This window comes from Hippoglossus stenolepis, chromosome 23 (assembly GCF_022539355.2).
Source record: "Hippoglossus stenolepis isolate QCI-W04-F060 chromosome 23, HSTE1.2, whole genome shotgun sequence".
In the NCBI taxonomy this organism is placed as follows: Eukaryota; Metazoa; Chordata; class Actinopteri; order Pleuronectiformes; family Pleuronectidae; genus Hippoglossus; species Hippoglossus stenolepis.
The window spans coordinates 9,432,120-9,446,889 of NC_061505.1; the positions used below are offsets into that span (position 1 = coordinate 9,432,120).

At 41.7% G+C, this 14,770-nt stretch overlaps 1 protein-coding gene across 2 annotated transcripts; it reads left to right on the plus strand.

The window, feature by feature from the left end:
- Positions 1 to 10,706: 10,706 nt before the first annotated feature.
- On the plus strand, positions 10,707 to 14,767 carry plin2 (perilipin 2). Of its 2 annotated transcripts, none has more exons than XM_035148927.2 (8): positions 10,707 to 10,773; positions 10,891 to 10,925; positions 11,516 to 11,711; positions 12,015 to 12,097; positions 12,236 to 12,488; positions 13,547 to 13,725; positions 13,827 to 13,943; positions 14,296 to 14,767. In XM_035148927.2, exons 2-8 carry the CDS (start codon positions 10,896 to 10,898, stop codon positions 14,710 to 14,712), a joined length of 1,275 nt encoding a protein of 424 aa, XP_035004818.2. In that variant the 5' UTR covers positions 10,707 to 10,773; positions 10,891 to 10,895; the 3' UTR covers positions 14,713 to 14,767. The 2 variants fall into 2 exon arrangements, with proteins under 2 accessions (XP_035004818.2, XP_035004819.2); XM_035148928.2 differs by having other exon boundaries at positions 10,731 to 10,773; positions 10,894 to 10,925.
- The last annotated feature ends 3 nt before the right edge of the window (positions 14,768 to 14,770 follow it).

Below are 14,770 nucleotides of genomic sequence, written 5' to 3' on the forward strand. Positions count from 1 at the left end.
TTTGCATACCAGGCGTGCGTCAGGAGAAGGGGCTCACCCACCTTACATTCTTAAAGAAACACGCTCCCGGTGCCATTACGCGCTGATAGGCTGCAGGGACACGCAGGGGTTTTGAATGATGCTCGGTGGTGTTTGATGGTGGAGACTCATCCTCACGTAATGCTGCACTGGCTGGTGTGAGAACAGCGTGCAGGACTTTAAAAAAAAGCCCAGCAAAGTTAAAGTAAAAGAAGGGTTATTTGTAGGTTTCTGCAGCAGAAAATGTCTGTTTTGAATCTGCTCCCACTCAGGATGATTGTTCCAGACTTCTGTGTGTGGTTGCTGTTGTGATTTTTGCTTCTACTTAAAGTCTTTGCTCAGATTCAACTATGTTTTTTAGGGGGCCATGCACAGACCAGTTTGATCAGGACATGTGTAAACAAGCCACGTTTATAAAGATTGTGTTTTTTGACAAAAGCGTGTAACAAGGATTTGAAATATATTGCAGAACTAGTCATAGTCGGCCCCAGTTGCAATTAGGTGTATGCATTTCCAACATTAACTGTATATAAACATTGATGACACGTCTCCACTTCCTCCCACTATCCAGAAATTAATGCAAAATATCCGGGACGTGTACTTTGACTTTTTTTGTAAGGGCCACGTCAAATCCACTAACATTGAGGAGCTGGGGTTTATGACCTTTACTCCAGGTGGCAATCGAGACACTTTGGCAACACTTTATATACAGCCTATAATATCTCATCTCAGTTTCTTCTCTGGTCAGGGGCAACTTCTCAAACGCACGCAACAATTGCTGCATCACGTGGACAATGTCATGTGCATATATTCTGCAGGCAGAACGTCCGCCATATGTACACACACACACACACACACACACACACACACACACATAATTGTGATCTGTGCGCCAGATGAGGATTGTGACCACTTTTCACAGCTTTGAGTCAAGTCACAAGTATGAAACGTATTAGCCTTTCAAGCCGGGTGCCCGCGCCGCCAACCATGTGCCATTTAAGGCCAAGAAGAGCTTTTTTATCTGAATCAAGCTCCGGCTTTCTTATGAACTGAGATCAACTGGATGGAACGAAATGTTCACTCTTGGCCTTTTGCTGGCATAAGATAGAAATCAACTGTTGTTTCTGATTTACTTTGATGAGATCTATGTCATTTCTTGGCAGCTGCAGTAGAAATAGCAGTTTCCTTTCGTTTTGAAGCAGATCTTTCTTTTCTTTTTCTCTCCCCCCGTGCAGGTTAATAAAGGTCTACAGTGTATCTTTGAACACTTACTACACACAGGTCCAAATTAGGGTCACGTGCTGGCCTGTCCTGATTTTCATTTTGTGAGTAGAGTAAATTAACCGTACTCATAGACTGTAACTTAAAACTTGTTTGTTCATATTATATTTAAGGACATTTGTCCAGTCACAGGGCAGAAGGGGATTTTGTGTTATAATCACCTCTGCCAAGGAGGTTATGTTTTCACCCCTGTCCATTAGATTCTTGGTTGGTTTGTATGTTTGTATAATCATTATTATGCCAAAACTACTAGACGCATTACCACAAAACTTATTTGCGATATGGGTCAGGAAAGAACCTGTTAAAATTTTGATGCGGATCCAGATCAGGGATCAAATCCAATATTGATGCATTTTTTTTAACATTTTCATTGATTTCCCAGGAAATAATTCATAGCTCTTGATTTTAAAAAAATTTGGTATATATTTAAGGGACTCAATTCTATTAGTGTGTGAAATTTGGTGCAGCTCAATTGAATTTAAGGGGACTGTTGGGCCTTAGTGGTGGTATGCGCTCTTTTGAGTGCCATTCAAGCCGATAGCTGTGTTCAACTCATGCAGTTATTAAACTAAGAGATAGGAAGTTCTTTGAAGCTCAGCCCACAGTTGTAGGGCATTGTGCCTTGTTTGTGGCTTTTGAAGCTGTCCAGCACCACCATAATAACAATGTTCCCAGAAAATGTCAACTGTCCTCAGCCAAATTCTAAGGGCTGAGGTGTGGAGACACAATAGGGAACAGGTATGTATGGTATGAGCCACCTGAATTGCTGCCTGACACGCAGGCTTGAATTCAGCTTAATCTCCATTAGCACAGCGAACACAGGAATGTTAATGTTTATTTCCACAGGAGGGGGGGAAAATCTTCACCTGAACACTGAGATGGGGGTTGAATTCATTTCCTTTCCACCTCAGGGTTAAATCGTCATCCTTAATAGCTTGACATTCAAAGCCTACCTGCTTATGCCACTCATCGTGAAAAGTTCAGTGTCTTTGAAAGAGGAAACACTCCGGGAGCCTCTTGTTGAACTTTGACCACCCCCGGCACCCTGAGAGCGCCACAGACACCTGACAAAGCCCGAGCAAGCAGGAGATAATTCTGCGAGACATGAATAGTTTACATTCACTGTGACCGGCGGTGCATAGCTAAAGTCACGTCCTCATGTTACAAACGCTGTTGCTCTTATTGATGGACGTGTTCAGCGGGACCACTCGCTCGGGGCTCCCATCAGCAGAGTTGCAAAATCACTGCCCCGGGCACAAATGTATTTTTAGGGACTGGACGAGCTTAAATAGCATCTGTCAGTTGTTTGCTCAACTCATCTTCCAGGGACTTTTCTGTGCGGGGAGACAAATAAAGGGTTGAGGCAGCAGCTAATGACCGTCTTTCAGCTGAGATATTCTGTTTGAATGTAATGATGGGCTGGATGTTGGACACTCAGTGACACTGCTTCACACATCTAGGCCTTTTTAGACCCAGCCACCACCTTCTCACTCTGCAGGTTGAACACACAAGCATTCAGGTATGACTTTACAGGTCCAAAACAGGGCCATAGTATGTACTGTACATGTGTTGGTTTCCTGGCTAAACATACTCAGAGCAGGTCAGTGCCCCCCTTATGAGTAAGCTTGTTGTCTCCCTGTAGCTGACACCAAACACAGCTGTTTGATCAGTGATATTTGGCCTGGGAGTCAAAGCGCTGCTTGTCACATGCGTTCAAAGAGAGGGCAGGAATTTGCCAGATACCAGCGAGAGAAAATGCCCTTCACGGGACACCAGCTGCCTTGTTTTTGCATTAAAGAGGCAGCTACTGCAACAGATTTTGCTCCCAAATGCAAACATCTCCAGATCTGACACTAGGTGATTGCAGAAATAGAATGAAACATATAGAAAAGTTTGCCATTTGGGGAAAATATACTTATTTGCTGTTTTTCCAAGACTTGGGTGAGAAAACGGATGCAAATTGACTGTGTGTAGCATTTTTCCACTCTTATCGTCATTTAAAGTGCTTGACTGTAAACATCTTAAACACACTAAAATATGCTTCTATACCCAGCGCTCTGCAGTATCTTGCTCAAGGACACTTCAGAATGCAGACTGGAGGAGCCGGGGATCAAACCATTGAACGTCTGGGTAGTGTACGACGACCTGTAACCACAGCCGCCCCAATGTCTGCCTATTAAATATGAATTCAGAGACCGTCAGGGGTCAAATCACAAGCTGCACTATTAAAACATAAGAGTACAAATTGACATCCTATTCCTTCAGTTTTTTGCACTGATCCAAGAACATCTACCCCAAAGTGATAATTAGTGAGCATTAGAAATGTCCTCTAACTCAAAGCACACAAACTCCTACGAGTGTTGTTGTGGCACCTTGTTATAGCTCCCACTCCCTCGGCGTGCAGTTTACCACCACTTGGTTGCCTTTCTCATCTGTCCCCGATTGCCTTTACTGCTCTGTGGAATTTGGCACACAACCTGTATGTGTGTGTGTGTGTGTGTGTGTTTGTGTGTGTGTACCATGTGTTTGTACGTGTGTCTGCTCATGCTTGAGACTCCAGAGGAAACGAAAGCTCTTGCCATCGCCGGGCCGCAGTGTCCAGGGAATGCCAGGCTTGCTAAGGGTACAGTAACCTGTCTGTCTGTCAGCGCAGATCTGTTTCAGCTGCAGTCATCGCGTTCCATCAGGCATGTCACATCCACTGCTTGCTGTCTGAGGGCATCGTGCCACAGACCGCCAGTCAAAAAAAGCCTGCACAGCGGACACAACACTCCTCACTCTGTTGCCAGCGATCAGTCAGCTTGTCTGATAACCCAAGGGTATAATTTTTTTCCTATTTCTTCAGGGAAGTATCTAATTTCATACAAATCCTCGCTTACGGCTCAAACCAAATATGCTGCTCGATGAAGGTTCATAAATTTGCCTAAAATATTGAGCGATGAATAACTTTCCGCATCAAGTTCCATGCAATGAGATTAGCAGTATACTACACAAATCCAGGATTTCCTATTATCTAATGACAAAGTTAATCGGAGATTCTGTATCTGATGGGGCCCTCGTCCGATTTTCCGAGGATATTACAGCTCAGCAGAAAATCAGAAGAAAACAATCAAGAAGCTCGTAAAAAAAAAAAGGAGCGACGCAGGAGCAGAAAAGGACATTGTTATGTTGTAGATGAGGGTGTCTATTGTTTCAGTAAATATGCTGCAGGCTGGTTGCTGGTAAAATAGTTGAACAGAGAAATGTGGGACCTAGAGAGCTAAACACCCCCCAGGATCAGTTTCATCCATGAGAACAGGGCAAATAAGTGCCTAAGCACATTCTTCACCTTTTGTTTCACCTTCATCTTCAGTGCTGTTTGGGGGATTGTTTTTTCCATGCTTCCTCTTGGTCAATTTTAATTAGTTTAAAGCAACACTATGCAACTTTTTTTTTAACTTGAAATAGCACCTTCAGAATTAGTTTGATGGTACACTGACTTGAAATAGGGAGAATGTAGCCCCTCCCATTCCTACTCCTCACCCTGAACGTCTGTTCTTGCTCCATCTAACTTTGGTGAGCAGGTTGGATTACTTAATATTAATATTTTTCGTATACTGTAATAAAGTAGATACCCAAAAGTCAGTTTCAGGTCTTACCTTGATTTTTAACAAATATTCAGCTTCTGTGTTTTGTCTTTGAACTTGAAGTCTCTTGACTTCCTGTACATGAATCAGTGATGAACACGAGTGCTTCATATTGTGTCGGTACATCACAATTCATGACTCATCTCCTTCCTTTCCTTGAATAGGAAAGAAAAACGAGCCGTTGCTGAGTAGAGATGATGACCACATTGAGGGTCATGCAACACTTCTGCACCAAACCAGACCTCACAGTGATTTCTGCTGCTTCCTGTGTGGTTTTTCAAATTCCAGCATCTTGTACTGGACTGCAGGCCACCGGCTACCCACGGAGACCACCTGGGCAGAGTTCTGCTCCAGTGCACGACCTATCTGTGTCAAAGACAAAGAAATGACAGACAGCTTGGCCCGGCTGTCAGCTGCCACTCGCTTTCCCCATTATGGCTTCTCCCATGTCCAGGTGCCCCGTTTCCTTGGTTTCCCCGCACTTCGGCACGCCTCAGGTACGGTGCTAGACGCCAGCTGAACATCCGGCTGACAAAGACACTGCAAAAGAAAAGCCCGGAGAGAAAGCAGAAATGAAGCGAGGGCCCGTTTCCCACGTTGTTCTTGGCTCCTGTCTACACCCGAAGACTCGGGCGAACACTTCCAAAACAAAGAGATTGTCTGTGTAGGTGCCCAAATAGCCGACCCACGCCTGTATGCACACTTGCGCACAGAGACAGAGACACACTCAGACGCTGGGACACAAGAAATGTTATTCTAATTCCTCCTAAGAGCCTATTTGAGCAGCTGTTTTCTGTAAACACTGGCTCAGACGGCACAACTCGGACATTTGGTTTCAGATCATGCTCAATTATAGCATAATTACCCTGACTCGGTCTGGTTGACAGCAACAGCAACGCAGAAATATAGCTATAAGTTGCTTCCCCCCCCTATGCCAGTACAAACAGCCCGCCTGCTTATCCCAGCACGGCTCGAAGCACGGTGTTGTCTCACCCCCGATGTGACCCATTCGATGTATACGTTTAGTTGAGCGGCCAATTATATCTATACCTCACGATGCTTTTCAAATCTATTTTTTCCTCGGTGTGAAAACCATTACTGAAAATTATCATCACGGTGGAAGTGGGGTCAGGGTGTGGCCCTGCACGCAACACAGATCTCACTTTCAAAGCCAGACTGGCCACATGCTGACCTTTTCTCACACTTTTAACCCTGTGCAGTTGTTGACTCCCTTTCTGATGAGACCCTCTCAGTGGGATATGTGGACGGTTAACTCGGATGGTGTAGCTAATGAGCCGAAGTCATTATTAGAGGATTATATCTGACAGGTGCACAGAGCCCTGCTTAACAAGACCCTTGTCTATATTGTCGCTGCAAATCTGCGGTTAATGCCTAAAGAAATATTGTCTGCGCTGATCTGCGATTTATTAAAAAGCTAAAGTAATGGTTATTTCAAGAGGGCAGCCATCATTTTGATAAGATGTATTTCATTTTTGCATGCATGACCTCCACAGCTCCGGGGTTGGGATGAAGCTGGGAAGAATAATAGTGCCAGATTTGGCAGTAAACGATTTGCAGCTATTTTTCAGCCCCAGATGTTGAAATGACGGCGTAAATTCACTCTGACAAGAACACAGCCAATAGTTGCTTTGCCTGCACTCGATCAAAATGACACCCAGACTTTTCTTTATGATGGCAACGATATTCATTTCCTGTCCTTTTCCAGGCCGTTCCTGTAATAACTGCAATACTTTTTTCTGTGTTGCGTTACCGTGCTTTGGTTGTGCAAATATAATACTAATAATAATAATAAAATATTTTTTTATTCTAAAAAAGGTAAAACAAAGAAGTATGCTTTAACCCAAGTGAACAGAGTTCAGCAGACAGCTGCAGCCATGGCTGACGCCTGTGATGCTTATGTATCTTCTTTTTTTTAAATTAGTAGTTTATTATTTTTTCACAACAGACAAAATCTTCACAAGTCACAAGGGGTTATCAAATTGACCTTGAAAAGTGAGAGAGAAGGAAAAAAAACATCCAAAACCTGGCAAAAGACACAAATATTAAAGGAAAAACATAATGCATGCTTAAGTTGCATTATCTGAGAAAAGTTCTCAGTCATCCAGGTCATGTGCTACAATTGAACATGTGCACGTAGGCAATTAGACTTAGACCTCTCACCTCTCACCCAAGAGGTGGCTTCAGGTATTTAACATCTGTGGATCTGTACCTATCCTGAGAGCTGTGATGTTAAAACTATTTGCATTAGTTTAACTGTATTTATATTTTATATTTTTTGGGTCGACTTTGCATTTTGATCATGTTGATTCAATTGTTTCTTTTAATGTTTTGTAATGGCTTTTAATTTGGCTAATTGTGAAATTCTTTATTTGTATGCCGCTATGTTGTTGATTTTTTGATTTTCTTTTTCTGGCTCTGTAATCTAACTAATAAATTACTAATGGGTAAATACAGTAATTTAAATTTGGCCTAATTTGCAATCACAAAAATCAAATATAAAATTGTCGCTCTGTAATTTGCATGTCAGATTTGTAGGAGGGTGCTGTAATTAAAAAAGATGTGTGTGTGTATCTGTAGTTTGATTCCTAATCCCAGTGTTTTAAATTAATCCACAGGTCCCAGTTACATTTGGTGAATAGAGCAGCCACGAGGCCACAGCCTGACAGCGGCCGATATTTGAGGCAGCAGCAGCAGCTTTGAGGGTTTGAAGTGGGAGTTCACCAAAGCATACCACTGAACCAAAGACTTGTCACTTTCTTTCTCCCCTGCTTTAAAGCCACATGCCTTCCTCCGTTCCCCATGATCCAGAGAGCGTGAAAGGGACAGCCGCTCTCCCCAACCCTCCTTCTGTCTCTGTCTTCACATAGGGCCGCTGACGGTGTGTGAACTGGAGGTGTGACACTTTCCCAGTGGCCCTCAGATATCTGTTACCCAGACAGGGAAGCCATGGCACGCAGCCCACAGCCCTACCTATCTCAGAGAGCACAATGGTGGGTCGCCGTGCCGAGGATCTCCTCTGCAGTCCGGCCAGAATCTATGAGTGCCACCTGCACTGCAGCAGACCCCATGGGAAACAGGAGGGCAGCGCCGCCATGACTGATCTGTCTTTTCATCTCTACTGTCTGTTAAATGAGAGAAGAGGGGAAAAAACAGGGCTCAGATCTTTACTGGAGTTTTCCTCTTTGGAGCCATGCATATGTCTGTTCAAAATACTGTCTTGAAGAATTTACTCCCTCATTTAATTGTGTTCTACTTGTATTTTATTTACATCACTCTAACGTTTCACTCAAACATCAATTTTACCAGATGAAAATAAATTAGATACAATAATTATGATAATGATGATGATCATAATAATAAAAACACTTTAAAAAATACATAACTCCATAAAAAGTAATGGACTCATACCGACTCATACACAGGTTTTAATTCCACATGTTGAAGTTGAGTCAGAACTTTGCTGCTTTGGCGCCACCTAGTGGCTAACCTTTGTAACTACAAGGAAATATTCTCACAAAATACCAGCAATAAACCAGCACTGACTGGTTTAGCCATCAGGTATTATTATTATTATTATTATTATTATTATTGACTTCCACTTTGGTGGAAACACCACAAGGTGTCACACAAGTAATGACGTTATGACTTTGCTTTAACAGATATTTGAGCCCATTAAAGATCATGGAAACATCCCCAGTGACAACATGTCATCCACAGGTCTGATGCTACACCTAAGATGAGAAAGAACCTACTTTGTTGCCATCTTGTGGCTCACATTTGCAAATACTAGGAAATATGCTCATAGTAAAATATTAGCAATAGACCCAGCGATACATTTTATTTCTCTGTATTATTATTATTATTTTCCTATCCAAGGAGAATGAGGGAAGATTTGCTACTCGACTGTTAATAAAACTACTCAGTTCAACAGATTATAAAATACAAATTTCATTTTCTGTTTTCATCTGAAAGGAGTAGCAGTGTATTAAGATCCAGTATCACTTTATTCACAGTTACTTGGTATGTTGCTCTGTAAATGTGTTAACAATGAATCCCAACGTTTAGTGCTTCTGGTGTAAAATGAAAGATTTTCATTAATGGAAGGCAGTTGTATTATTACTGGTACATACTCTACGGTCCATCTTTAATTCATTTATAAACAATAAACATTTCTAGGTAGAGGGAAGTTGAGCCTACAGTAACCCTTAAAGCCCAATTATTCAAGAAGGTAAATTATAAGACACATTACACCTCTGAAAGCCATAGAGAGATATTATATGTTTCATCAAGTCATCCTGATGAGTCATGAGTCCACATCAGATGCACTTTGATTGTTATAAAATCATATAAAAGAAAATCAATTACGACAATATGACGTGGACGATGCAATATCATTAGATCAATGTCCAGTGTGTGTGCGTGTGTGTGTGTCTACACAATAGAGTACAGTCAGACTGTGAACACTTTGATACATAACCTCAACTAACATTTAGTGATTAGTGAATGTCCGAGCATTTTTTTTTTTTAAATAGTTGAACGATAACAAAGTTGAATGTCAGGAATGTTTTTGCAATGTTGTTTCTATCAGTGCAGCATGAAAATAGAGATTTTGGATATTAGAAAAATAAGAAGAAAGATAAGAAGAAAGTTTAACAAAATTATAAAGTAGTATTATTAGTATTAGTATTATAATAGCAGTAATGATATTTTAATAATAGCTTCTTTATTACAAATCAGATATTATAAATCAACCACACTGTTAATGTCACAAGTTGTAAGTCACATTCTCTCACTCTCACTGAAGAGCTGCCAAACAAAGACATGGTTGATCTGTGGGTAAACCACTGGATGACTGATGACTTGAAAAAATGTGTGATGATTGTCATGGATATGAGAGTTTACGTTAATAAAGAAAGAGATTATTTTAAAGGCCGATGTGGCGATGATGCAGTGGATGATCAAAACAATGATTATACAACCACAAAACAAGATCAATGGTTCGTGAGACCCGTGAACAGTGTTGACAAATTAGTTACAAATAACATTAATAGCCTTTGCCTCTAGGGGCCGCAAAAAAACACAGATTGTGATTAAAGGGCAAATCTGTTTCAAAACACTATGGTGCCTTTTATCATCTAAAAATAAAAAAGGACCTCAAAGCGGACTTTAATAAATAAGCTGTTGTGTCTTATAACCTAGATAAAAATAGTTATGGAACTATCCACAAATAACAAATTTGGGCTCAGATAATATTTAAGGTCAGGATGTTGTTCTTTAGGAGTCTATATAAAATACAATACAATTTAGATGTGTATCTCACCAATTTGAAGATTATGGAACTAACTAACTGAGACAAAGGTCTATTTGTAAAGTGTGATGATTTTATTTCAGGATTTTATTTCTGTATTTTGTCCTAAATTTATTTTTATTTCATATTTTCATACTGGTGTGGACCCAGGAGTTTGAAATAAAGTTTAAAAGTTTCCCTATGAAGTTTCTGTGTGTACTTAAAGAACATTTAAGACTGTAATGTTATTTCCAGATTTTTGTCGAGCAGACGCCCCCTCTAGAAAATGTTATTAATCCTCCTGTGAGCAGGAGAAGCCAATGTCTTATGAAACCATGATGAATCAGTCTGCAGTCATGTGTCACAGACTCGTGACGAATGATTTCACAGGATTTCCCCAACTCAACTTTTGGCCCCTTTACCTTTGGCCCAGAAACGACGCTGCGTAAAATCTCGCGATAGTTGCGCACTGTATAAATCCAGCTGCTGCTCCTCATGCGGCATCAGTTCACTGAAAGGAACAGAGACAGATAACACTCGGTGAGTTTCAATGACAGATCGTCTTATATTTTATTTGAACCTATTGTAACTTTTGTAATGATGCATTCACACAATTTGTTTAGTTTATCAAACGTTTAAAAGTAGTTTTTCTTCCAGGAGACATGGCAGCAGCTGACGTCATCTTACATCAGGTGAGTGTAAAAGACTTTGATCTCCTGTTTTCAACATCACACTGGTTATTTAGGTCAATTTCTGTCAGCTGACAAATACCAAAATAAAACGTATTGTCAAAGTATGGAACAGTCAGACCTTTCTGCCTTATTACTATTAATCTTAATATACCTTGAAGAATTGTCAATCCATCTGGTTATTGCTTTCACTTTTTATTATATTCTGTTACATTGTAAACCCTAAATGTGTATGATTTAGTTGAGTTAAATACTGAATGTTATGTTATTCATATATAGGCAAAAATATATAAAGCATATCATAAGTTTAAATCTGGAGAGAGGCTAAATGAATTTGGGGGGGAATCAAAAACAAGAATATAAATATAAAGTAATAAAAATAGATATGTATCTGTTCAGCAATGCAAAAATAATGTATGTAAAGCATATCAGAAGTTCCTCCCACACAGTATTCAGAATTATATATGAATTAACCAATAGGAATAAGTATATAACATAAAAAAAATAGATATGTATCTGTAAAAGGAGGCACCTCTGGACCAAATAATAGAGCAATTTGAATAAACTAATGTTTCCTGTTTATGTCCTGACAGAATGTGGTGGAGAGGGTGACCAACCTCCCTCTGGTGAGCTCCACCTACGGCTTGGTGTCCAGCATGTACTGCACCACCAAGGACACCCACCCTTACATCAGGAGCGTGTGTGAGGCCGCCGAACAGGGAGTCCGCACCATCACCTCCGTGGCCCTCACCACTGCTTCGCCCATCATGGACAAACTGGAGCCTCAGAGTAAGAAGCCTTTGGTGTGAATTTCACTTAACTGGCTAGCATATGTACGTAGACGTGGCTTCAAACTTTTATCTGATGACAAAGCCTGTGAAGTGAAACTAAGAGAATAGTTATGACTATGTGAGTCACACAGGATGTTCAAGTTGGGCGGCTGGCTCTGGCCCTTTCTGAACTTTCACCCAGTTCATAATCACACTACAATGAGCATAAATGTACAGTATAATCTAGGGGAACATTTTTATAGAATTGCAAAGCTTAAAGATTAAATCTGTTCATGTTATTTGCTTTATTTGTTGCTTGCAGTTGCCATTGCCAATGACCTCGCCTGTAAAGGTTTGGACAAGATTGAGAAAACTTTGCCGATTCTGCACCAGCCCTCTGAGCAGGTATTAACTGGATTTCCAAATTTCACAAGTTCCTATTTCACAATTGATGTTGGCTAATCAGAGTTCAGCCACGTCCAATGTCTGGTCTTTCTCAACTTAATCATTTATTTATTTGTCCATGTTTATGTCCCCGTCCAGATCGTTTCCAGTGCCAAGGATGTGGTGATCACGGCCAAGGACACGGTCTCAGACACACTAACCAGTGTCGTGGGGAGGACTCGGGACGCGGTGCAGGGTGGCATGGAGAGGACCAAGACTGTGGTCACTGGGAGTGTCAGCACAGTGCTGGAGAGCAGAGTGGCCCAGCTGGTCAGCAGCGGAGTGGACACGGCGCTCAGTACGTCCGAGAGCCTGGTGGAGCAGTACCTGCCTCTGACGGAGGATGAGCTGGGTGAGTGGGGGAGGCAACTCAAACTGAGCCACAGCAACATCAACCCCTTGAAACGCATACATCTGCTCCTCTCCCAATTCCGTTAGTGAGGTTAAAGGCCCATTCAGAGAGTGTACAAGAGCTCGCACATCCGAACTTGATAAGCACTAGTAGCTGGACACAGAAGACAAGAACTTATAAAACATTTACTTATATAGCACTTCTTAAAACAAAGTTAGGTGCTTCACTAATAAAAAATTACAAGTAAAATTACATTTAAAAAAACAACAAATAAAATCCCAGTTATAAAAGAATAAAAACACTTAACTTGGCCCAGTCCACACACCATTGGCAGCGCGCACAAATGTATTTACTGCCCTGGTAATGTTTCAGGCATTGGCCCCTCTTCAGACGAGGCAGTTAAAGACTCAAACAAAGACTGGTCTACGCTTATAGGTTGTTTCAGTACTTTTCTTAGAGGCCTAGGATCAGATTTCATAGGAGGAATTTTTTTAATCTAAAATTAATATTAAAAGCTGCTCAATAGAAAGGTGTAGTTCATTTCCTATTCCATAAAAATATCCTACAATCATCTATAGAATACTAAATACCAGGCTAAAAATACACAAGCTTATACAGAGAGTGTTTTTCAAAATGAGAGCGGCTGGTGAAACAGCTTGTTTATCTCTAACAAGCTGAATCAGGGGCCAGTTATCTTGGAGTACGTTGTTTAAACTGGATTTGTTCCAGTTTAGGGGGGGGGATTTACAGGGGAAATTCTGAGGATCTAAATTTGCGTGGCTTGTTTTTCTCGTTCATTAAAAGGAGCAGTTGTTTAGAGTGAACTGTGACCTGCAGAAGATTATAACAAACAAGCCTGTACACTATGTGCTTCTCTTTTCAGAAATTAACCAGTTGATATGCGTCATGGCTTTAATGCTTCCAGTTACTTAACATCATAGCAATTTGTAGCAGACGTCTTCACACGTCACGATTAAGGTTCAATGACTTAATTGCCATCAATTTAGATTTTATTTTTTTTATAACTAAACATGTTACCTTTCCCTCCCTCGTGACAGAGCTGGAGGCCAAAACTGTGAAAGGCTTTGATAGGAGTAATGTGAGCTACTACGTGCGACTGGGTTCTCTCTCCACGAAGCTGAGGAAGCGGGCATACACCAGGGCTGTGGCCAAAATCCAAGATGGCAAGCAGCGCAGCATGGGATTCATCTCAGGGCTCAACTCCACTGTTGACATGGTGGGTCCGCTGGCTCTCACAATATGAAAAATTCCGTTCATTAGACGTCTGTGGTCTCTACAAAAGGTGGATCAATTGCTCAGTTGCGTTTGTTTTCCCAGATTGAATACGGCAGAAAGCATATTGGCGGGGCGAACCAGATGGTTAATGACAAGCTCAACTCTTTGGTGGCGTGGAAGTCCAATAGTCCAACCCAGGAGCATGGTCATGACGCAGAGGTGAGGAGGAAACTTGGCTTGCCGTCCGGTGCACAAAATAAAAGACAACGCAACAGTACAAAACATCAAATGTCTCTTGTTACGTACTAAACAAAGTGCAACACCACAAACGTGTTCTATTTTAATTTCTAATATAGACCATCAAGTGCAAATTGAGCAGATTTGATGCATTGGGAATGTTTCTTCTATTGAACTTCTAACAGGCTGCTCTAAATCTCCAGCCTGAAGGAATGATTTGTGCAGTTAAAAAAGGAAAAAAAACTAATTCTGTCAATTTCATCTGAACATGTAAAAAGCTTTTTTGGGGACATAAATGTCATCAAAGCTGAATCTGTCCATTCCTTCCTCGCAGGATATTGAGTCTAACACCTTGGCCCTGGCACGTTCCCTCACCCAGCAGCTCCAAACCACCTGTCTGGTCATCGTCTCCGGCCTGCAGGGCCTCCCCAACCACGTCCAGCAGGAGGTGCTCTCCCTCGGCCGCTCTGCCTCGCAGGTCTACGGCAACTTCAGCAAGGCCAAGGTGCTGGGAGACCTGCCCGACAGCATGCTGACCAGCAGCAGAGCACAGCTGGGCAAAATGAGCAGCTCTCTGGACAACGTCATGGATTATCTGGTGAACAACACGCCGCTCAACTGGCTGGTCGGTCCCTTCTATCCACGAATGGCTCCTGAGGAGACGCACGCCCTGTCCACGTCGTCCAGATCTCCCTCCACCCAGCCACAGAGAGCGGCGCCCATGGAAGTGGAGATGGAGCAGCTACAGTGACGCATCACAGCTTTGGTGTAATTCCTTTTTTAAGATTAAAAAGAAGTAGGTAGTTTGT